Genomic DNA, 23,620 nt, shown 5'->3' on the forward strand with positions numbered 1-23,620 from the left:
GTAATTTTAGTACAACCTTTTATTAATGCCATGATGACATTACAAGAGAAAGCAGGTCACAGACTTTTGAACACTCCTGTATGTCACAAGAGAAAACAAGGAGTTTGTAATAGTCACATCCCCATGTGGGAGGGCTGAGCTGTTATTGCTGAACACATCTGTACCCTCTGCAAAAATACTGCTGTGCAGGGATTTCCTAATGTGAGTTTGGTGGTGGCAAACAAATGTTTTCTAAAGAGTTTAGGGATTGAATCACTATTGCTAAATGAGATCACTTGACTGGTTGATTAGAGCAATGCTCCAACATTTTTCATATCTGTTTCTTTCATAATTTCTACCCTCAAATGCAAGACTACATGAATGTAGTGAGTAAGGGCTACATATACAAAGGTTTTATGTTAAATTCATCTCCTTGTCCAGCCAGGAAGGGATTACTAATTTTTAACTACATAACCGGACATTTGAGATGTATCTTGATTTACTCAGATAGCACTGAGCATTCTTCTGAAGCAGTTAGTAGTTGGCCATAAAAACTGCTATTGCTCAGAAAACTGCTTTTTTTTTTTTGTTTGTTGTCTATTTCTGTGCATAAATGCAAAATTTTAGTTCTAGTACCTCGGTGGTTTCAAAATGGTTGCTGAATATACTCTGTAATCTATCTCTGAAAAGACTGAATGTACTGAACCTTCCTATCAGATTTCTGAAATAAAACTGGCTTGACAGATAATTGTCATCCAGCTGTCACCAAACTGAAACACCAAAGAAGGACAGTAGCACAGGGAGATCCACCACTCGAACCAGTCCTGAGAATGACAGAGGACTGACAGCATGTTTTATAGCAATTTACAATTCAAGCTTACTCAGAAATTATACATGAAGTGCTAAAGAGTGCGAATACCCAGGAAAAATGTAGTTGTGTTTGGGATTTTTTTTTTGTTTTGTTTTGGGTTGATTTGGTATAGTTTTTCTTCTTCATCTGGGTGTGAATCTGATTTCTGCTTTACTTGATACCTTAAAATTTTTATGAGGTTTGTGTAAGGCATAGAGTGAAAAACTTCTGAGAGAATTTGATTTGTGGGCCTGGTGAAGTACCACACAGTCAATTGACAGGAGCTTCTTTTGTCTGAGGAGAAGCAGTGAGAGTTGGGACTGTTCAGCTTGGGGAAGAGTCAAGGAGATCTCACCAATGTGTACGAATGACTGAAAAGAGGAAGCAAAGAAGAGAGCCGGGCTCCTCTCAGTGGTGCCCAGTGATAGGACAAGAGGCAATAGGAACAAATTAAAATCCCTGAAATTCCACCTGAAAATAAGACAATTTTCTACTGTGACAAAAAATTTGCACAAGTTGACCAGAGAGGTTGTGAATTCTCATCTTCAGAGATATTCAAAACCTGACTAGACACAGTCCCAGGCAAGCAACCGTAGGAGGCCCTTCTTGAACAGGAGGGTTGGACAAGATGACTTCCAGAGATCACTTCTGACCTAAATCTTTGTTGCTTTTTGGCAAAGGCAGTTCAGACAGGCACCATGAAAAGCAGGTGAATAAATGTAGAGATTCTGTGTGTAAGGATGGGAAAAGCACCAGACTGACATCCAGTGATTTTAATTTTCTTTGCACTGTCCTTATATCTTTTATGTGGGTTTATTTTTTCTAACCAGAGTAGTGTGTGTATAACGTGCAAACTGCAGTTGCTGGTACCATCTGTTTGTGCTATTCTCTTGTTCCCCTGATGTTTATGACTACTGAGGCTACTGGTAGTGGATCGCTGGGTGCCTATGTGCTGAGTTTAATCTAAGGTAATTTAGGTACCATTGTCTGAAAAATACTCATAATAGTTCTGTATTTGTACAAAATCTATAGCAGCTACAAGGGTTCCTATTATACTAATAGAAGGTCACAAGAAACTGTTGAACTCTGGTGGGTATTTAAGGCTTACCTATGTGTTCATTACAACCATTTTTAGAAAATTGCAGACTCAGTACTGAATGTAAGAGCTTCTCTTCTCTAAACTACTTTCTCCAAGAGAGGTACTAGGGTATCTCAATTTTTTATGTCCTAACAGTAGTGTTGTCACCCTCAGTTTTTGTAAGATCTCTCTAAACTTCTTTGCTGTTTATCAAATCATGTTTCTGAGGACAAGTACTGCAACTCTTCACACAGACCTCTTTTTTTTTCAGAAGACCAAAGTGAATCAAGCAGGATAAGGAGCCAAAAGAGATAGTGGAGAAAAGTCTTAAGAGAAAGCACAACATTAATAGCAGTTAAGCATATATGAGTAATGTTCATAGGAAGTACTTGACATTTAATTCTAGTTATACAAACAGGAAATGAAATAAACAGAAATTGTGAAAAGTAAGAAGATTCATGAGTAAGAAACTAGACAAGGCATTTTGTGGATGAAGATCAAAAAAACATTTAAGCTGCAAAACAACTAGTACATATGATTGTTACCTTAAATGGACTAACAGAACTTTGCAGCAGTTGTTGATGTATGTGTTTGTTCTCCACAGATCAAGATAACTTAATGTTAATAATATCTACTAAGTTCATGTAGATCAAGACATTTCTGTGGCTCACGATAAGGCAGAGAAGAAAGGATCTTCCTCAGGCTGTTGTTTTCATGCACTCACATGGAGCATAGGTCATACACAGCTTTCTTTGAAACTTATTCCCAGCTCAGGGTAAATCAGGTAAGATTTTCTTATCTAATAAGCTGACTACTCTGGTGGTTTTTCTTACATGTTTTTCTCAGTTATTTTCTTTCTTGTTCATTCTCATGGTCATAAGCTTTACACATTCCATATAGATGCAGCACATGAACTTTGCTTGTGTTATAAATTCACTCGAGAGAGTGTTAAAGTTTAATAAAGGGAAGTTTTATTAATTATAGCAAGCAAGCAATAAGCAAAAGACAGCGCTGGACAGCCGGGAAGCGATCTCGCTTTGCCGCGGCCGTGCTTTCGTTTTTCGTGTGTCTCCTTTTAATCAGTCCGGCTCTCCGGGCTCTCCTGTGACGTGTCCTTCCTCGGGTCTTTCTACACATGCGCCTTCATCGGTCTAGGGGCCCGATCATTCGGTCTTTACCTTATCTTCTTTTAACCTTTCTTCACCGTTCTCTGTAAAGGCTTAGCTCAGTAATTTTTTGGAATGCAAGGAATCTTAGCAAGGACATGATAAACGTCAATAGCTATACAAGCATCAGTTACTATGCATACGTAAGTAACTATCGTAAGTAAGTAAGGGGTAAATAACAATCTTGATTTTACAGAACATAACATTACAGGATATCCTATCTGCATGTTTAGTCGAACAAAAGGGTCTCTGTTTATCACAGCTTGTGTCGTCAGAATTGTATTTTTCCTGAAGCATTTGCTGATAGTGTCCATGTGTGCGGAAGATCAGACAGCTGCAGAAGCTGAGTTGGGTAGTGCCACCAGGACCTCCTGGCCTTGGAGCAGTGGAAACCATAAAAGAGATAAACTGAAAGCAAGAACTAAAGTGAAGACATCATCATGTCTCGTCACTCTGACTGCTGGGATGAAAGAATGTAAAAAGGACATTGCTGGTGAAAGAATGGTTACCGAGAAGACTGTGGAAAATTTGGTATGGAACTTAGAGACCTATAAATACTGATGAACTAATGAATAAACAGCTTTGCTTGCATAGCAGAGTCCGTGTGTCTCAATCCCCACACATCTAAAATTTTCCATTAGAGACAGCCCATTTCCTCTGGAGCAGGGTGCTTGAACTTCTCTGTTTTCCAGCCTACACATGGAAGCCAACATGCTTTGTGGTGTGCTTTGTTGTTGTCCTCACACTGTCCCTGGATACATCAGTTCCACTGCCCATACCAAGCTTTTCAGGTATTTTCTGTCTTTATTAGATGAATTTCTTTTTTCTTTTCCTTCTTATAACTTTAAAATACTGAGTAATACTGGTTCTTAGGTATTCTATATTACTTGTACCATAGTTATGTCTGAGTGCTGAAGTGGCACTAAAATACAGCGTAAAAAGTGCTACACAAGACCCAGAAAGAAAAGACTATCTTTGTTCTGAACAAGTAACGCATGAAAAAGTTGAATTTATATTTGCTATTTTTGACTAGAAAACAAATTGTCATATCAAAAATTGTGGAAATGGAATTGAATTTTATAGGATTGGTTATTAAATGGTAGCCCCCATTCTTTTATAAAAGGAGCGATAGGAAAGCCCTGATTTATTTTTATTTTTTAAAGTATGGCTACCCTGCACTTGCATCCATCTGCATCCTTTTACACCACCCAGTTGAAAAGTTAGCCAATCCAGTAAGACATTTACTGATTCACATCCAGAAGTGTCTAGAGCCCAGTGAAAAGGTGTTACTTACAGCCCTGTAAGTATGGTGATAGAACTTCACAGAAGAGACAAAATGAAACTTGTGGGCTCAAGGGTTTTCCAACAATATTAGAAGATTCAGAAATGTTGAACATAATTGATTTTCTTGTGAAAAGCCACTACAGAGTGCCTGTATGACCCATTTATTCCATTTAGAGGAAAACTGTTGACCAAGGAGTACCAGACCAAAGCAGTTTTGCATTCTGACTGTATTGCTTTCACCCAAGGTCCCCTTCTAGGAGCAAACTCTTATTAGCAAATAAGAGGCTAATCTGCTATCCACATGTCATGTGTGTTGAGGTTCAATGCACCTCATCTGGCAAGCCTGACCAGCATTTAGAGTGTTTAAATACAGACCACAGTTCACAAGAGCACTGAAATGCAAATAAAGCCTGAGGCCATCATCATCTCCACTTTCCAATAGTCTAAGATCTCCTCCCCTTGTTGGCTCTTTTTGTCCCTGGACCCCATCAGCACTTCCATGCCAGTGAAGCTACTGTGATGTGCAGAAGGTTCTGTGGAAAAATGCATTTCCCATTTCCCAGAGCTGTTACAGGTGGGATGCTTGAAGAACCCTGTTTGGCCTGCAGGCTGTATGCATGCTTGTCTGTGTAAATGGTCAGTGGGATTGAGGCTGGAGTGAATTAATTACCCAGTTTGTCTCACCTTTCTTCCTCTCAGAGCTGACACATGTCCTGGGCACAGGCATGCTGGTGGCATCATAGAGGGACAAACAGCTCTGCTGCTGGATCTAGCAGATTATGGTCACTTTGAGTCATGTCAGTTGCAGTTTAAACCACTTTCTCTGGTCTGTTTAAGGTCTATGTTGCTTTTGAAATATTAAGCAAATGTGTGAATATTTCAAGAGCTTGCTTTTACATCCAACAAAAATAGTTTCAAGGAAATTTTGTTCTAGACCAGAGCCTGCTTTGTTTGTCTTACTTGCACACATCTCAGCCAGTTCCAGGATCTTGACATTTGACTTAAAACCACCCTTGGCTGAACAGCCTCACATGGCTGGTGTTACTTCATGATTTCCAAGTCTATCCTTGGAGTGATGTTCTTGCCTGCCTGGAGTGGTACCTGAGAAACCTGCAGCGTTTGGCTGTCTTGGAAGTCTCTGACCACCTTTGTAGAAGAGTGATCATCTGATTCTACTGTTTTAATTTTACCACCTCTCTGATGGATGTGCTGGGGTCTTGCACATTATTTCCCAGTGCCCATGACTCTTGGTGGGCTTTTAGTGACTTGGTAGCCAAGGATGCCCTGGTCCTTCCACAGGGTGCTCCCTGGAGCCCTCTCTTTCACACTAAGCTGCCTACTGCTCCTACTGGGGCAAATTCTACCCTGGAAAAAGTCTATAGAAGTTAAAATAGGCAGCAAACACCTTTGCTATTAGATGCTATACCCTGGAAAAAATACGCTTCTCAAAAACCTGAACAGGGAAATTTTAAACACCAGGCAGTCCAGCTTCCTTATAGATAACGGTTTTTCTAATACTTTCAGGGTAAATTAGGAAAGTCTTTTTTTTTCCTTTCTGGGCCATTACCTTTCAGAAAAGTGCTGCCATAAGGCTTTTTTGAAAAATTAAAAAAAAACAAACTGCATTTTCCATACTTCGTTGCAAAACTAAACTAACGCTCAACTACCTTTTCCTCACTTGACCACTACTTAAATGAAAGAAGACTTCTCATATGATGGGGAAGTTCTTCTTTCTTGGAAACCTTGACCCTGTTGCCAGTAAATATGGAGATATCGTTTAGAAAAACGTCACAGATGATTGTGGTCAAATTTGTTGAAAGTGGAGCAAGATATATAAAAAAGCACAGCAAAAATACCGATCAGCCACCACATGAGCAATAGGTTATCTACGTGAGCATCTCGGGGAAGAAGCTACTTTGAGGGTTAACAAAATTAGGTTAACCTCTGTCATCTAACCAGTCTGGCTGCATCACACATGCTGCTGTGACTGTAGAGGCTCAAAAGATTTGGGAGAGAAGATGAAAGGATGTTCTATTTTCAGATCTGGGCATTTTTTATTTCTGCTTTGTCTTTTTGCTGTGGAAGGCAAAAAGTCACCTACAGGAAAACACACCTGCCGGAAAGGACTCCTCTCCCAGATGACAGAGAACCTGTATATCAAGGCAACTAGTTTAAAATCATCTGTTCCTGTAAGTTGATCCCACTAATTGAAAAAGCTTATTTTTTTTCTAGATGCTTCTTTATTAGTTTAATTACTAAGCTTCTGGAAACTTTAATAAGTTGAAAGATCTCTGCAGTCCTGAGAGACAGGGTAGTGCACCTACTTCTTCTGAAAGGTGGGAAAAAGTGATGCATAGAAGATGCTTAGAGAGGCTAGATGAGTTTTCCATGAAAGAAATTTGCAGCTAGGCTAGGATCAGAATACAGATTCACTGAGTCCTCACCCTACATCTGAAGAAGAAGATGAAGATTAATATTATTGTTAGTAAGTTTTGTACAAACCACACTTGAAAATGTCTCCCTCTGCTTGGCTTCATTAATACTATCACTATATTTTACAGAAGGATCTCATCAAGACCACAAGACTGCTTAAAAAGACTACAAAAATGCTGTTTATGGTAAGATTTATACTGCCAGTTTTCCATCTTCTTACTTTGACTTTCCCTTGGTCAATAGAAACAGGAATATGTGATCAAAAGCAATGATAGCTGATGCAAAAATTTCTTGTGTTTAATTGGGAAAAACTTTTATGAAAGCCACACACTTAATGAAGTTCTCGGCTTAGAGAAAGAGTGTTATATCTGTCACAAGAAAGGGATATTCCCCTGGGACGTGAAGGGACAGTTGATCATGGTATGGGGGGAAAAGGGTGGTTTTGGAAAGCCTTCCTGGAGGCACTTCTTTGTAGGCAGCATGTTCTGCCAGGGAAGTTGGGGTGAGGGTGTTTGTTGGTCAGGGAGGAGTGGTAGCACTTGCTCCTGCGGTGAGCTTTCCCAGAATGCTCTCAGGCACCAGCCCTCAGAGGAGGGCCAGAGCCACAGCCACTGTCCCACAGCTGAGGCACCTTCTGCTGAGGGTGTGCAGGACCATGGATAGCCCAAGGATGCTGCAGAGAGCTGAGACACCAAGGAGTTGCTTTCAGCTTAGACCTCTTCAGGTGCACTGGAAAAGGGACATCAGAGTTCCCAGTGCAATTCAGCATGGGAGTGAGAAGCAAACTGTGGGGTGTCTAATTGTAAGTGACTTTAAGTATGTGGCTTTTCTTCATGCAGATACCTAGTCAGCAGGGCAAACTGAGCTAGCTTATCCTTAAGTATAGACCTACAGGCTTTTATGTCCCTTGGATTTTCCCTTGGGAGTGAAGGCTCCTCTCTTGTCTGTGAGACCTACACACAGATACCCACATCTGGGTGGTGTCATCTGCAGCTGCATTACCCTCCTGACAGGAATCTCACACCTAACACTTCATTCCACTGCCTAAAAATAGGCATATATACCTTGAAATACCTTTAGGTGTCCAAGAGAACCCACAGATCAGGCAGATATGACACAGAGTTGACAGGATGACTGGTCTTTTCTGGAGCAGCAGTTGGGGATGGGCTGGATACCCTACAGCATATCAAATGGCATGGGACAGTGATGTGAAGGAATGGAAAAATTATACCCACAATGACTCCTACAATTTGACCAAGATGGTCTGACTTTTTATCTTCTTATCTCTCTACTCTTTGTGTGTTAAGTATATTTGTTGCTGTCACATCTGTTCATTATTGATCTTACCAATAGCCCTGTGACTGCCAGCATTGCACTCTCCTGCCTTTCCTTCAGAAACCACAGAGGCAGACTGAGCTCCTCCTTTAACACAAAAGGAAGCAGGTCAATTGGATACTAAAATTCATAAAAAAAGGTTTTATTGATTGCACACTTTCTAAATATGCATATTTTTATGAGGCTGAAATTTTAGGCCAAATCTGACTTTTGAGGTGTTCATTTGCCAAATCATTACTTGATTTGTTTTCAGACAAATTGCAGTGTTCGAGATCAGCTCCTCTCCTTCTATGTGAAAAATGTCTTCTGTCGTCTTGAGGTAGGAAGTGACAAGTTGTACTTTATTAGTGCCTTCCAGGTTCTGCAAGCAAACATGGATGCCTGTGTGAGTATATTCCTGAGAGCTAAGCTTACTTTGTCTGTCTGAAAAGTTAGGAAAGGGCTCCATCTCAGTTTTTCAGCAGATGGAGGGGCAGGGGGTGATTCAGAGACATGGTGTGTCCCACCCCACAGTGGACCCAACTTCACGAGGGTTTCTCCACTGGGTCCAAGGAAGTTTAACACAATCCACTCCCTCCCAGAGTGATCTTGTGGGGAGTGTGCAAGGTGGTGGAGATCCCATGGAGCCAAGCCACTTCCCTACTGAAGATGTCACCTTGTGCTGCCGTCTCTTCACTAAAGCTGCAAAGAGACAGGGTGATCACAGGGAGAAGAGAAATGCGGCCCCCCATGTTTCTGTGGCGTGACAGTGGTAATGCTTTCCTTCTTCAATATACCCTCTGCAGGTGTGTAATCTTTACTCACATGTCATCTCTGCTCCTCCATACTGAGATTTGAAAGAACTGGTGGTGTCTCATGAGTGAGCAGGGATCACAATTATGTGGGAGCAGCTCCTATGTATTAGCTGTGCTCACAGCCAGAGCAGGTTGTCAGAGAGTGGTGCTGCCCACTGGCAAAATGTCACAAGGTGCCCCAGAGAAGAGGCACTTTTACCAACTCTGCCTAAGTAACAACAGGACAGCAGCCAGAGTGCACTTTTGCCTGTGCAAATCTACATTCTAACATACCAGGTAGGATGCTAAGATGATGCCATCACTTGTTGGTCATTTCTCATCTAATTCTTAAGGTTCCCCTAAACCTGAAGTCCTCACAAATAAGTGTCCCAGAAAGCAGAGCCTGACCTAGAGTGAAATATAACCATGGATATCCAAGAAAATGTGTACTGTGATTTTAAAAAGTGAGAGCAGGATGACAAGTCAATGAATTAATGAATTATATTAATTGAAACTTTGTCTAATCTAAACTGCATGGTAGCATGAAACAAAAGAACAGTGGTTCTACATGCACAAAAATATTTGCAATGTGAAAACAAACAGCTTCAGAGATCTCTTTGCAGAGTTATAGTTCAGAACTCAGCTGGGATATTTGCAAAATGTAAAAAGATTGAAATCTTAATGGGACAAAACTTCACCAGCTTTCAGGTTCTGTATTTCAAACAATGCTAAACAGTTGTGATTTCCAGGCATTATTCATAGCAGTCTGCTCTGATCATACTGCTGTGATTATTTGTCTGTCAAAATTCCAGATACTACTTTAATTCCAGAGAGCGATAATATAATTTCAGATGGTATAATATGTTTTATAGAGACTACTTACATTCTGTACAAACGCCAGTACACACTGAAGCATTTAGACTGTCAACTGTGACTGAATTCAGAATATCCAGTGACTATAGCTTGCTAGATAACTTACTAATACATTTGTTTCTGTGCTATATGGAGACAAAATGCTGCAGGTTTTTCAGAGCTCCAGATTCTTTTTCATAATTAGTGCCAGTGTTTTACCCAAGAGAAGTCTAAACATAAAAACTTACATTTTTGGGTCTAAAAAGTGCTTGTAAGAGAGACAAGACTGTCTCTGTTAGCAGAAAAACAACAGTTCTTTGAGAAATGATGGCTTGTTGTGATTTTCTAGGAGATGCCTTGTTTCTGGAAACTAATATTTTTTTAATGTTTGTATTAATTCAAAACCAGCAATACAAAACCATGTGAAAGAATAACAAAAGTTATGAATAGAGTGGAAGTAATGGATCCTTTGCTAATAGCAAACTTGAGATTTTTTTCATCATATATTATTCCTCAATAAATTAGCACTCATTCATCCATGTACATAAGCTCTTTAGGTATTATTATCTAGTTGAGCTATAAGATGTTTATAAGATGGGATTTCCATCATAACAACATATTAATGTAATTATTTTTTGCCTTTCAATAATAAAGTTCTCTATACAACTAAGGGAAACAGTTATGCCTTTATAGACATATTCACTTTATATTCTTCCACAAACTTGGTAATTCAGCCAGCTGCAGGCATGTGTGCTACCTAAAAATCCTAACAATATTTGCCTCCCAACCACTTCCAAGGACTTTATACTCTGATATTATGATTCTCACTCTGTCAGTTCTTGGATTTGTCCAAACAAGGAAGCATTAATATTTTTCAATGATATAGGGGCCCAAGTAGAGTTTTTTAGAAATGAGTATGTTTGAAAATCTCTAAACTGATTTTCTGCGGTAAAGTCAGACTTTTTCATTTAGCCTATGACTGTAAGGTAAAGGGAGCAGACATTTTTCCTTGGGTACTTGGAGCATCCACCTGCAGCACCACTGGCCTCATTACTTGTTTGGGTGCTGATCAGCATTGCTGAGAACAGTGTGAAGTTGCTTCTGAGGTTGGACTTGTGTTCCTACATCAGCAGCACTTTGCAGAGGTCTTTTCTTATATTTGAATGGAGTGCAGAAGGACAATATATTCCCTGCAGAGCCTTTAGTATTCCTCTGTCATTTCAGGCAGAGCTTGTAGACCTCAAGCTGAGTTAATGTTTTAATACTCTAACTTGCTGGCTAGCTCATTTAGTTACTTGCAGTATATGCAGGAAGAATTTGTAATGTGTACCCCCTCTAAAGCAGACATATTCATTTAAGGTCAGTTCTGCTACCAAATGATCTTTTGTGGAAATCTGTATCATACAAGATGGAGATCATTAAAAAAAAAGAAAGCACTCTAAGTTAGAAAGAACTGCTCTGATTAGAAGATTTTTTAAAAATTTACTTTTATTTTCACTCTTTTAAAAATTTGGTTTTTTTCCCACTTTCATCATGTGAAGTGACTTTGGGAAGCACAAAAGATAGCCTGAATATGTCTGTGTTCCTTTTTAAAGTACTGCATGTGAGTTAGAAAAGGACTGATTACTCATTTCAGAGGAGTTATTTCCTTCCATGCGTTGAGATGAGGACATTAGCCTTTTTTCTTTTCAAACATGTTATCCTTGTTTGTAGAATGGAAAACATGAAATTCTTCTTTTTATTTTCTCTGAAAGAATGTATATTCCCTTTTGACAATCCAGGTAGCTGAGGATCAGCAAGCTGTGTTGCTCAGAAAGCTTAGTCTGGCAACTCTAAAAAATCCAGCTGGAACAGCTTTGGGTGGCCAGTGCTGAGTGGCCAGAGATAGGAGACTAAGCCCCCCAGACTGTAATTAGTCAGACACTGGAGAAATGTGCAGGGAAACAGAAAAACATAAATTAACTTTATAAACACATTTGGAAGGCTTGCTGAAATGTGCAGACTTGCTCCCTGTACTTTGCAATGGTCTTTGGCCCTGAGCCTTGCCTTCTCTAGGCTTCAGAGGTTCTGAGGGCTCAAAGCTAAAGGACTTTGAATCTTAAGAGCTAGGATTCACTGTGCAAAAGCTGTAACTGCAACTTATGTAAAGATTCCTGAGATAAATTGTTTAATAAGAAAACCCAGATGTACTCATAGTGCCAATTTTGGGTGGTGTGGACTCAGCTTGGTAGGAGGTGCACAGGTAAAAGAACACATTTGAAGTTTTGGGAGATACTGAAATGTTGCTGAGATCACACATTTTACTGGCAGCCCTACAGTGCCACACTGTGGGCTGGACTCTTCTTCATCACTATGTCACCATCTCTGGGTTTTTTTCATCCTTCAGCTTCCCTGTGCTCCATCCACAAGGTTAACTTCTGCAGTCAAAAAGTTAAAGAGAATGTTTCTTAAGGTAAGAACAGGAGGTGCTGGCTCCCCACTGCACTGTTCAAGGGCTGTAGCTAGTTTCTTTTCTAATGCCTTTATCTTCTCAACAGCTTGGAGATCAGGGAATCTACAAGGCCATCCATGAGCTGGACATTCTCCTTCCCTGGATTCAGGCCTACATACAAACCATCCTGTGAAGAATGAGGAGGTGACAGAGAACATTCTGCTTCTGTGAGAGAAACAGATCAACACCCACAAGGCCTGAAAATGAGCTGAGAGCCGGACGAGAGATGTGTCTGGCGGTAACTCCCTCCCAAGGAAAGAGACCCTCTATAACACAAGTGGCATAAGGAGGGGTTTTCATAAGCTTTCCCAGTTAGCCTGGTGCATCAGCTTTGCCTGCTGTGCCTCTGAAGCAGTTAGAGCACCCTGCTGTACTTCCCATCCTGCCTGCCTGCTGCCTCGCAGGCAGCCCCCAAACGTGCCGCACCAACATGGAATTCCAGAGCATGGAATCTGTCACCCTGCGGATCAGACAAAAGGTCCCAGGTGCTGTGGGCATGATCTCGCCACCCTGTGTGTGAATACAGTTCAAAGCAGCGAGGATCACTTTGGGAAATGCCACCCCTAAGCTGTACTTCTTTTGGGGCGTGTGGTTGTGGATATATAACTGTATACACATGCCATTCTACATGTAAATAAGAAAACTAATTATATACTGCTTGCGTTTATTATTAATTTAAGGTAATAACTAATCCCTAAAAAAAATACACAATTAATGTAAAAGATTTTTTCTGGACTCAGGATGACATTTAGATGTCACATGATCTACATGAGATCAGACACTCAGAAAACACAATAAATGGATTGCTTTCACTGGAATTGCAAAAGGATTTGTGAGAAGTTTATGGAAGTTGATGGTAGTGGTTTCCAAAATATCTTTAATATAGTACAGAATGAAGATGGTGGAATTTTAGTTTTCTCACATTTTTAAAGATTTACCTGGAAAAAATATCTAGGTGATAAACATATTCCCAAACTGTATGTATGTTCCATGGGGCTGAGATTCTGCAAATCTTCAAAATGCATAGTTCTGCTATGTCAGGAGCATTTGAAACCATTAGTGTGATGACACTGATGAACCTGAGCTAGTTCTTCTTCTGGCAAATGTCTAATATAAAGGAGTTTCTATGAAAAATACATTTTTTTTTTCAATTGAAGATAAAATGGTTAATTAGAGGGACAGTGGAAAATTTGATGTCATGATCTTTTTTGAGTATGTAATTTAACTTTTAATTAACACAATGCCCCCTTTCATGGATTTTTTTTACACAGCTCACCCGTTAGTTTTTGAAATTCAAGTTTGCTTTCAGTTTCAGTGTTTTTTATCCAAATTCTGGTGTATGGAATAGGAAGCTGACCATGGGCATGGTGTCTCCAGCCTTCATCAGACATAATGGTCTAGTACTTGGTGCTGGTAGGGAGGCGTATCTGGGATCTGGGAGCCCTGTGTCTGTGGGAGTTGGAGGGATGCTGCCTCTCTGCCTCAGAGGGGAGCCAGTGACACCTGCAAACAGAAACACTGCCAGGTTCAGCTGGGAAGATCCACGGGCAATGGTTTTAGATGATTTAGGTTGCCAAAGATTTCTCTTGTGGAAATTTTGCACATTCAGTGAGTGGGTGACACATGAAGACATAAAGAGATGGATGACTTTTAAAAAGGGCAAGTGACACCTTCCCTGCCACACTGCATTTCTGGGGTCAGCTCTGCAGTGGGCATGGGCAGCCAGCAGACCTCCCACAGCAGGGTTTGAGGTCAGGCTGCAGCGAGGCTCAGCCTCCATTCATCTGACAAGGAAATCAAGTTATTTCATGGCATAAAAACTTAGGATTTGTGTATCTCAGCCCTCATTTTCCATATGGCTTGGCACACTTTGCGGATTCTTAGTTGCCTTCTCTATAAAATGAAAGTACCTCTGGGAATGATGCATCCCTTCATACAGTAGTGAAAATCACATTTGCAAGCTGATTAAACACTCCTGGATGAAAGCCAAAATGCAGCATCTGCAAACTAAAGGACTTTACCTAATGCAAAAGTGTTGTGGTAAGTGATATATGCCATATGCAGAGTACTTAACAACAATTATTGCTCTCAGTCTTCACGAAAACACAGCAAAATAATTGGTATTAAATATATCCAACTGTCAATTCAAAGTAATAAGTATGGACAAAAGCTTGTTGCCTTTTAAAATGGGGCAAGAGAAGGAGTGCATTTTAATTTTACAGATGAGACTCTAGGTGTCACTGTTAGAAAACAAGACTCGTGTTAGTCAGTTAACTGCTGACTTCAGTTGATGGAGAAAGTGTTAGACTATATTTCATAAGTAGTTTTCTTGGATGGAAACTGAACAAGTTGGGTTAGAAAGACTGAATTATTTAAATTCAATTGGCACAAATGTAGAATTGAAATTAAAAAATGCAGGGTAAGAACAATGGGCATGTAACAACAAACCTTTTTTTTTTTTTTGAATTATGAATTCAATTATTTGTCCAAGTTAATTTAGCATACAGAAATCCTCAGAAGGAAGTTATTTCCCACGTACTGTTAATTAATGTCACTGTTGCTTAGCATGGCTTGTCTTATGTGTTTTGGTCTTTTTGAAGCAGTGACTCTCATTACGTGAAAAAAAAAGGTATTTTATGACTGTTACTGCAAAAGCAAGAATGAAAAAAATATGTGGCTGTGCATTAAAATTGTCACTATCTCACAACTTTTTGAAAAACACTGATCTAGTGGAAAGTAGCAGCTGCACATGCAGTTTTGGTGTTATGTAAATAACATGCAACAGTCAGCGAAGATAATTTCCATCACATACAAGATCATGTACAATTTGCTGGTTTCACTGAAGTTGTTTTTTTCTTTGAGGTGCAAAATCTTAATAGCAGAGGTTATCACTTGATAAATAATTTCTGCTGTAGACCCAACCATCTACAGCAAATTCCTGATCTCAGCTGCAGCCCTGGTGTTATAATGTAGTCATGGAATCATGGAATCATAACATCGCAGAATTGTTCAGGTTGGAAAAGGTCATTCATATCATCCAGTCCAGTCATTAACCCAGCTCTGCCAACCCAGCACCAAAAAACCATGTTCCCAAATGCCAAATCCACACGACTTTTATCTACCTCCAGGGATGGTGACCACTTCTCTGGGCAGCCTGTTCCAGTGTTTGACAACCTTTCTTGGTTGCAACTTGACAGTGCCTTCAGAGAAGAATATTTCCTAATCTCCAATCTAAACAAGCCCTGGCAAATGCTGCACAGCTTCCCTTGGAGAGCATTAGAAGGATTAGAAGATTAGATTAGAAGAATGTTTCCTGAAATATGGAAATAAGAACGGTATTTGGATAATGATGCACCTTGTGTTGGATTTGGCTATTTGGTCACTGTTTCTTTGTGCCCACAAAGTTCTAGAGACTGCAACAGCAGACTGTTCACTGCAAAGATGTGTGGCCAAAGATAGAATGCTGGGACTTTTGGTCTAGTGATTAAAGAGATGCTCCCCAAATAGCCCCCAGTAGCCAGTGAGCCAAGATACTCAAGTCATCTTGCCCTAGAAATTGTGGGGCTGCCAAGAGGAGGGGTGCCTGGGCAGACAGTGCTGTTATAGGAACGGGAGGGATACAGCAGCCCCTGAACAGCTGCAGTTGGTTACCTTACAACTTCTCCATCTTTAGCCAGCCTTCTTCTTGTCACAAGTAATGGGTGCCTTAGAGCTCCAAAATACTGCCAGGAGCTTCTGAGCTGTGAAATATTCACTCTCCAAGAACATGTGTGGAGAATGGTCTCACCTCAGATCTGTTTTCATTTAAAAATCAGTGTTTAGATTGACATTCCTATCCATATTCCATCCTATCAATATTCCTATGTTGGCGTCAGTGGAAGAGTGATTTGGAAAAGGAAAGGCAGCCAGTAGGTTTATTGCCCTAAAGGAGCACTGATTGCCAGAGGGAAAAGGGAAGCCAAGGAATACCATTGATAGAGGGTGGAGATTATCGTGGAATAAAGATGTCAGTGAAATATGTCCAAAGTAAGTTTTACTTGCAAAACATTATGGATAATGTTTTTTCAGTCCTTTGGATGGAGTGGGTTAATGAAAGGCATCAGTGATCAGAAAGCCACAGGGTTCACAGGATAAATGAGGCTGTCACGGGACTCTGGAGGCTTCTGGCCTGACCTCCTGCTCAAAGCAGGGCACACCAGGAGGTCAAATCAGACTGCTCAGGGCTTTATCCAGGTGGATCTTGAACAATCTCTGATAGGAGTGATGGAAGGCTGACTTTGAAAGGCCATTGCATCATTTCTAGTTGGGTAAAGTATTACAGACCTGAATGGAGCCACACCTGAAGAAGAAGGGGCTTTGTTTCCATAATTGAAAGGAAACCTATGAGAACTGCCTGGTCACAAAATGTTTGTGTGAGGTGAATGAAAAATTGCAGGCAAGTGTTGAGTCCTGTGAGAGGAAACAGTTGAATGAATTTTGAAATAGAATTAAAGCAGATGAGAAGTCACAGATGTTTAACTTCTAGTAAACTATTTCTGAAGGTTGCAGGCCCCTCTCAATTTATACTGAGGTTTTTGGTCCAAAGCCCTGGGGATGGAAACCAGCCCATTCCTGACTGCCTCCTGGCTCGTCTCCTTGCAGCATGGGCACTGCCAGGGAGGTTTCTAATGTGTGGCCCATAAAGGGATCGTCCAGATCTCCCTGTTCCTTGGCCACTGAGTCTGGATATCCCCAGAGTGCCGCACCTTCTCATCCCAGGTTATGATGACCTTTTTATTGTTGGCTTCTGGTAGCTTTTCTGCCTTAGCAAACTGGAAAAGACCAGAAGAACATGTTCTGCTAGGATATTAAAGTAATATCAGCTCTCTGATTACCATTCCCTGATTTTTTAATTGTCCAAGACAGAAACCTGTGAAAATACAGATTTAATTCCGTTAAGTGGAAGAGAGTGTATAGATGCCAACCTGAGGAAGAATGTAGAAGAGGAGTGATGATGGGTGAACACGGGAACCTGGGGTGTTTGGGTCTTACCTGTATGTTTCAGCGTGTTGTATTTTGCACATTCAAAAAATCTGCTTAAAGAAAGCTGAATGTAAAGTTTCTAGCAGCTGGAGTTGCAGAGAAAAGAATGAAACTTAAAAAGAAATTGTGAATGAGGTTATATACAGAGGCTGAATGAGGTTATATATAGATATTAAGGTGCATGTAGATATTGTAGATACTATAGATACTAAGATATCGAGGTGTGAACATGTTTGCTTTTCAAACAAGTGAGAGCAGGTTTGCTTTTTGTTTGGTTTTGCTCTTCAAACAGCCCTTTAATCAATTATGTTTCTTCATATTTAATAAAATCTTATTTTTCTTCTATTTAAGACCTCAGAAAGGCTTTCACACTCTTGACATAATAATAGAGTTTGGGGTTAATTATGTACATCACTTGTTAACATTAACCAGTGAATGCTTTTCCTTCTACTTTCTGCCACTGCTGCACGGTATTTCAGCCGTGCTTTCAAACAAGCTGATGAGAAGCAAGTAACTTCCTTGAAGTAGCCATGGTGCAGGGGGGCCTTTAATTTGCTTGTTTCTTCTAAAGATTCAATGAGTGCTTGCTAACAGCAGAGTACACCCTGGTGGTTTTGTTGCTGTAGGTGAAGCCTGCAGCCCATGTCAATCATTGATAAAACACCATCGATTATTTTCTGATTTTTGCCTCCCCACACGAAAGATTAAGTGGTTTGTGCCAGCCCAGCTCATGGTCCCTAACCACTCGTGAAGAACCTGCTGACGTCTCCTAGGCAAATTTTGTCATGTCAGTCTAAATGTTTTCTCTGTTCCTGTGTAGTGACTAAGGAATGACCAGTAGCAATTTCCAAGTGATGAAGAATGCTTGCAGAGATAAACCACAGGTGCCTTAAATTAGTCACTTGATAAAGCTATTTACAAGTGAGCCTCTTAGATGTGAGGAAAAATTTTTTTGTGAATGAGAAACCACAGGCTGTCAGTGGAAAAGGCAGCCTGTTTTTCTACCCGCGGTAGGGGAAAGAGTGCTTCACGTACGGTGATACCCGCGAGAGTCGCAGATGCCAATCCCAAGGTGGAGCACAACTGCAGTGAGGAAGGAGAAGTTCAAAGTTTGGAGAAAATTGCAGGGTTTCAGAAGGATACAAAAAAGGGTTGCAGCATCAGATGCAGAGATGCAATTTGAGTCAGTGGTTCGGCCTCTTTGAGACCAGCAAACTGACCTGTGCCCCTAAAAAAGCCTGCTGGCACCAAAGGGTGATTGTGGCAAATATCTGACTGATACAAACTGCACTCAGCTGACAGGTAAATTCAGCACAGTCTGATTTCAGACCATCTGAAGCAAGATCCTGGTGCTTATTCCTCTATATAGAGAAAAGACAAGTGACTCTTTGGGGAGGTTTTATAGAAGGAAGGAAAGAGACCATACTAATCTAGTGCTTATTTATTAAAGAGTGTTTCCCTAGCCTAAACTCTAGAACGAGGGTTTCCCTCATGAGTGTAAAAAGACTTAAAAATTGTTACAAACTGCATGTGTTGTAGTATGACAAAAAGAGTGACTATACATGCTCAACTCATTTGTGCATGACAACAACTGAGAGGAAGCAGAAGGATGTAATTTTTGTATGTGGTTTCAGTATTGATCTTCTGAGTCTGCTCCAGCTTTTCCTTTCTTTGGAACGTTGGACTATTGCAAATGATTTAAAGAAGAGTTATAAGAAAATTTACCCTCTGGTACAAGACATTAAAGATATCAGTTTGATCCCATCCATGAGAGAGAAGATAAAAAAATCAGCCAATTGCAATTCATCTATAGATATGACTTCATAAGAAACTCCATGTTAACACTCAGTGAGATGGAAAAAATAACAACAAAGTTGTACTCTTCAAAGCTAAATCCAGGAAATCCAGTTAGGCTGGAACTAGCAGTAAGACAGATACTGCCCAGGCCAACTGGTATAAATTATCTCTTTTAAGAGAATTTTTAAGTAAATATAACAGAAAATAGAATCTACAGAAACAGAAAATAGAAAATGTAAATAGAATATCTAAGTATTTAATAGTTTACATCCTCCAGACACTGAGCACGGGAGTGAAATGAGCTTCTCTGAAACGTTTAACCTATGAACTCATCTCTGTTTCTTTTTTAGGAAGGCTTAAGAGTTGCAGAGTTTCACATTCTGATTTCCAGAAGTCTTTCATTTTCTGGCCTGAGTTACTCATGGACAGTTTATAGACATTTTGTCTAGTGTTAGTCCATTCTGTTTTCCTACATGACTAACTGAATTTGCTGTTTTCCCACTGTAATGTAGTTCAAGTAACTGGGTCTTCTCAGCTTTTATATTTCTAAAGCTGAACAATGGCAACATTTCTAGTCTTCTTTTATAAAACAGGAGCTCCCTGTCTGTTTTCTGGACCATTTCTAGTTTGAACTAGAATATATAGCAATATATACATTGGCATTGCTCCCCTCAGTCTTCTGGAAACACCTTGCCCAGTTAATCTTCACGTTTCCACCGCAGCATTGTCTTGATGGTTCCTGTGATGAGCAATGGCACCATGGAGCCATTCTCCTCCTCCCACCTTCTTTTGTAAGTGCTACTGTAGGTTAGTTATTTAAGATCCTCTCAAGCCCAGTATTGAATGCTTGAAGGTAGGTTCTACCACTTCTTTCAGCAACTCACTCTGATATTTAACATTTCTCATGCTGAGGCCATTTGAGCCTGTTGCACCACGTCCTTTCACTATGCCCTGTGTGAAAAGAGTACCTCCACCTTCTCTGTAACTACCTTTTGGGTAGTGGAAAACTGCAATTAGATACCCATGAACCTTCTTTTCTTGTGGCTGAACAAATCAAATTCCTTCTGTCTTTCTTCATAAGTAGAGATCTTCAACCTTCTCATTACATTGGAAGCTATTGGCAGAACATTCTCACCTTTTTTCAGTGTCTCTTTTGCGCTGGGGGGACCTAGGCTGGTTGCATATACTGTGTGTGGGCTGAGAAGTGCCAAGCAGAATGGGAAGGAGAATGTCTGTGTGACCCACTGGCTGCAGCTCCGCTGAGGCAGCCCAGGACACCGTTTGCCTTCGCAGCTGCAGAGGTGAAACCCATTTCCATTCAGCCATCCACCAGTGCTTCCAGGTCCTCAACAGCAGACTTACAGCCCTGTCTTATTTTTTTTTTTGTTAACTTTTGAGGCAGATTCTAAATAATTTTGCACTTACGACCTGCAGAAGCCCCAGACTTGCTTCATGTTTATCTTTACCTTCTGGCCCACTGATTAGTTCCTTTAAGTAATGTTTCTTTTGGAAGTGTTAGTTAGAAACAAAAGGTTTCTTTTTGAAATGAAAACACAATTGTTTAACTGAAAATTTACAACTCAGATGACAACATCCACTCCTATTCAAAGAATGAACATCTACTGTAATGATACCTTTTGCAGTAGTACTAACCTTCTGTCAAAAAAACCCACACACATCCTGAATCTGTGAATATCAGCAAAGCATAACCTTCTGATCTGGGATGACTAAAAAAACAAGGTGAATCCATTCCCTCTTCAGCTAAGCAACACTTCATTATTACTGCCTCCTATACACACAGTTCCCACAGAGACTTCCTTGGAAGCAGAGGAGGAGCTGATGCATCCCACCACAGGCTCTTTTAAGTGCAATTCAAGTTGTAATGCCATAAATTAGAGGGATTTTTAATGTGTTTCCATGTGTACCTATATGTGAGAAGATCCATTACTTCTTTCAAATATTTAATTGCTTCTTCCACAAATTATCTGCCTAATCATATCTGATATCTGATTCCTAATCATATCTGGTTCAGGGTCTAGTAGAAAGAAAATAAACATTTTAATTTCATGGTTCTCATTGCTTAGGCTATTCCTCTTCAGTGCTTAAACATTTCAGGTAAGATCAGAAATAGTTTCAAGATAACTTAATTCTTCAGTAGCCAAAGGAGCAATACTATAGGAACAGATTAGAAGGTTACAAAAATTGGTGTTGAGGACCCCACTTCTACACTGTGCTTGTCATGAGTTTATTTTGAATTAACTCTGGCCTGGTCCTGTGGCCTGTGCTCCTGTTAACAACTGGATAACATCAAGAGAGTTTCTAATAGCACTTTCCAGTTTTATTTTATCTGAAAGGAGCTAAATTTTGCTGGGTCCCATAGTGCTCCCAAATGCAAGCCAAAGTGAAGTGAGTGGCGATCAGGAGATTGGTTTTAAGTTCCCATATGTGTAACAACTGGCACACAAACATAGAGGATCTCACTGATATGCCATTTTGCCTTATATGGGTGGAAAAAAAGGATAAATCAGGCTAAAATGTCTTTGGGGTTTTTTTTTTTTTTTTTTTTTTTTTGTAACTATTGAACTGGAATTGGTGGTTTTCCAGAAGAAAATTCTCTTATGGAAGGGGCAGGGCAGTTCAAGTGTGCTGATGGAAATCAGATTTGGTGTGCCTGAATTCTGAGCTCCCTGCAATTAATACTCAGCTTGTCTGTGTACTTTTGCAAAGCTGTGAAAGGACTGTTATACTTTGCTTGTGCACACGGAGGCAGAGGTAGAACATCGCAGTTAAACTCTGAAGTATTACAGCTCCTCTGCTATTGATATCCACACTAGCTAGATTAAAATAAACCCACCCTAACTGTGTGGCAATATGCTACAGTTTTCCCTTCCATTTTGCTGCATAGATATGCACAGAATAGGCTGGTGTGGCAAAACCAGAGATACTGAAAAAGGATAAAGTGAGAGCCCACAGCCCTGTACACATTATTACAAAACAGAGAGATTAATTTAGGTGGCAGGGGAAGGTTCCTTTCACTACTCCTTTTTGTGAGTTTTGGAAGTTTTTCATAAGTGCCATATGGACTTTCCTAGATATCAATAGGGATATTAAAAAAATTAACACTTTCCTAAATCATTAATAACTCTTGAATAATTGATCAAATTAGTATTCTTTCACAACTAAACAGCAGTGCTAGGAGGATATTCCCCTTCTTAGGGTAACTAACTCTTACAGACACTTTGAAATATCAACACGTGGTCCATCATTAGTAGACCAATCTTGCTGTTCCTTGGCTGTGAGATTCAGTGAAGGTGGCAGGAGTTAAATTAGCTGTGAGACTTTTGAATCTCTCAAAATCAGAAGAAACTGCTGACTGCTCAAAAGTTACTGACAAGGAAGGAACTGACAGCTAAAAAACTGCATGAGTTTCATTTCCTTAGGAAAAGATTAACAGCTCAACCTGCCACAGTACCTGCATTTTTATTACTTTGAAGTATGCTACTTGAAACTGTATTTTGTTCTTTTTGAAAAGAGTATTTTGGCAGTTTAAAGGGAAAGAAAGAGCAATATTTTTTTATGTTATTGTTTTTTAAAAAATGTGTTTTATTTTAGTTTGGGGTCAGAAACACAGTAGTCTTTTCAAAAATGCAACAGAAATTCAGTTTCTCATTTGGGGGGTTTGGGGTTTTTTCAAAGTATTTATTACTAACTAAGTCAATCTTTTCATTTCCTAAAGAGGACTAGAATATGTTCATTCAAAGCACTTCATAGTTGTTATTTCAGGCCTTTGAAAAAGGAAGATGAGCAACTTTAAAGTGAAGTGTATCTACACTCGACCCACAGTAGGTCTTCTAAAGGCAGACTTACTTCCTGTGCAGATGAAGAGGAAATGTACTTAGGGTGTGAAGCACCTTCTTCTTTTTTTAACTACTAAAAAGCAAAGGTCTTGCAAATATCTCCTTGCACTTTAACTTCTGAATCTAACTGAAAAATCTTTGCAAGCAAGCTCCTCTCAAGAAATCCAGTTCTAAGTAAAATGTTATCTGTGGATGAATTACTTGTAAGGCTGACTTTGTGGCATTCTTATATATATTCTGGAGGCTGGACAGAAACAGGTAGGACCAAATCTGTGTACTGATTTGTTTTTATTCTGTGAGTCAAGATGACTGGCTTCCTTAGTCACACAATTATGAATGGCACTGAAGAGAGTGGCAGGTGAGGGGAATCCCCACCAAACTGTCTCCTGGATTGTTTTAGAAGAAAAGCTTGCACCACGTAGTAGATTTCTTCCAAGAAACGCCCTGTGGAGGTTTCCAAATGATTATGACAGAAAATGTCCACTCTCTGGGCTGGTTTGAAACATTTAAAGGATTTTTTTTTACTGATGCTTGCAATGGATCACTGACTTAGCCTCTGACATGTGCCCACAGCTACACAATTGAGTTTCCATGTACACACATGATAATTAACAATCACAAATTTGTAAGGGATAACAAGACAATGATCAGATTTTTCCCCTAGATGCTGACATTTCAGCTTATAATATTCAATAAGAAATCA

The 23,620-nt window shown here is 40.0% G+C and overlaps 1 protein-coding gene across 1 annotated transcript; it reads left to right on the forward strand.

Moving 5' to 3' along the window:
* Positions 1 to 6,375: 6,375 nt before the first annotated feature.
* Positions 6,376 to 12,374, forward strand: LOC131591418 (interleukin-26-like). The gene is made up of 5 exons (XM_058862096.1): positions 6,376 to 6,546; positions 6,919 to 6,975; positions 8,379 to 8,510; positions 12,137 to 12,202; positions 12,288 to 12,374. The coding sequence occupies exons 1-5, from the start codon at positions 6,376 to 6,378 to the stop codon at positions 12,372 to 12,374; spliced, it is 513 nt and encodes a 170-aa protein (XP_058718079.1).
* The last annotated feature ends 11,246 nt before the right edge of the window (positions 12,375 to 23,620 follow it).

The sequence above is a fragment of the Poecile atricapillus genome, chromosome W (assembly GCF_030490865.1).
Source record: "Poecile atricapillus isolate bPoeAtr1 chromosome W, bPoeAtr1.hap1, whole genome shotgun sequence".
Classification (NCBI taxonomy): Eukaryota; Metazoa; Chordata; class Aves; order Passeriformes; family Paridae; genus Poecile; species Poecile atricapillus.

Bases quoted from the DNA above. Each gene is read 5' to 3' on its own strand.
- LOC131591418 (XM_058862096.1), top strand. From the start codon at position 6,376: ATGAAAGGATGTTCTATTTTCAGATCTGGGCATTTTTTATTTCTGCTT. The intron at 6,547-6,918 runs GTAAGTTGATCC...TATATTTTACAG, and splicing joins GTTTAAAATCATCTGTTCCT to AAGGATCTCATCAAGACCAC. The intron at 12,203-12,287 runs GTAAGAACAGGA...TCTTCTCAACAG, and splicing joins TAAAGAGAATGTTTCTTAAG to CTTGGAGATCAGGGAATCTA.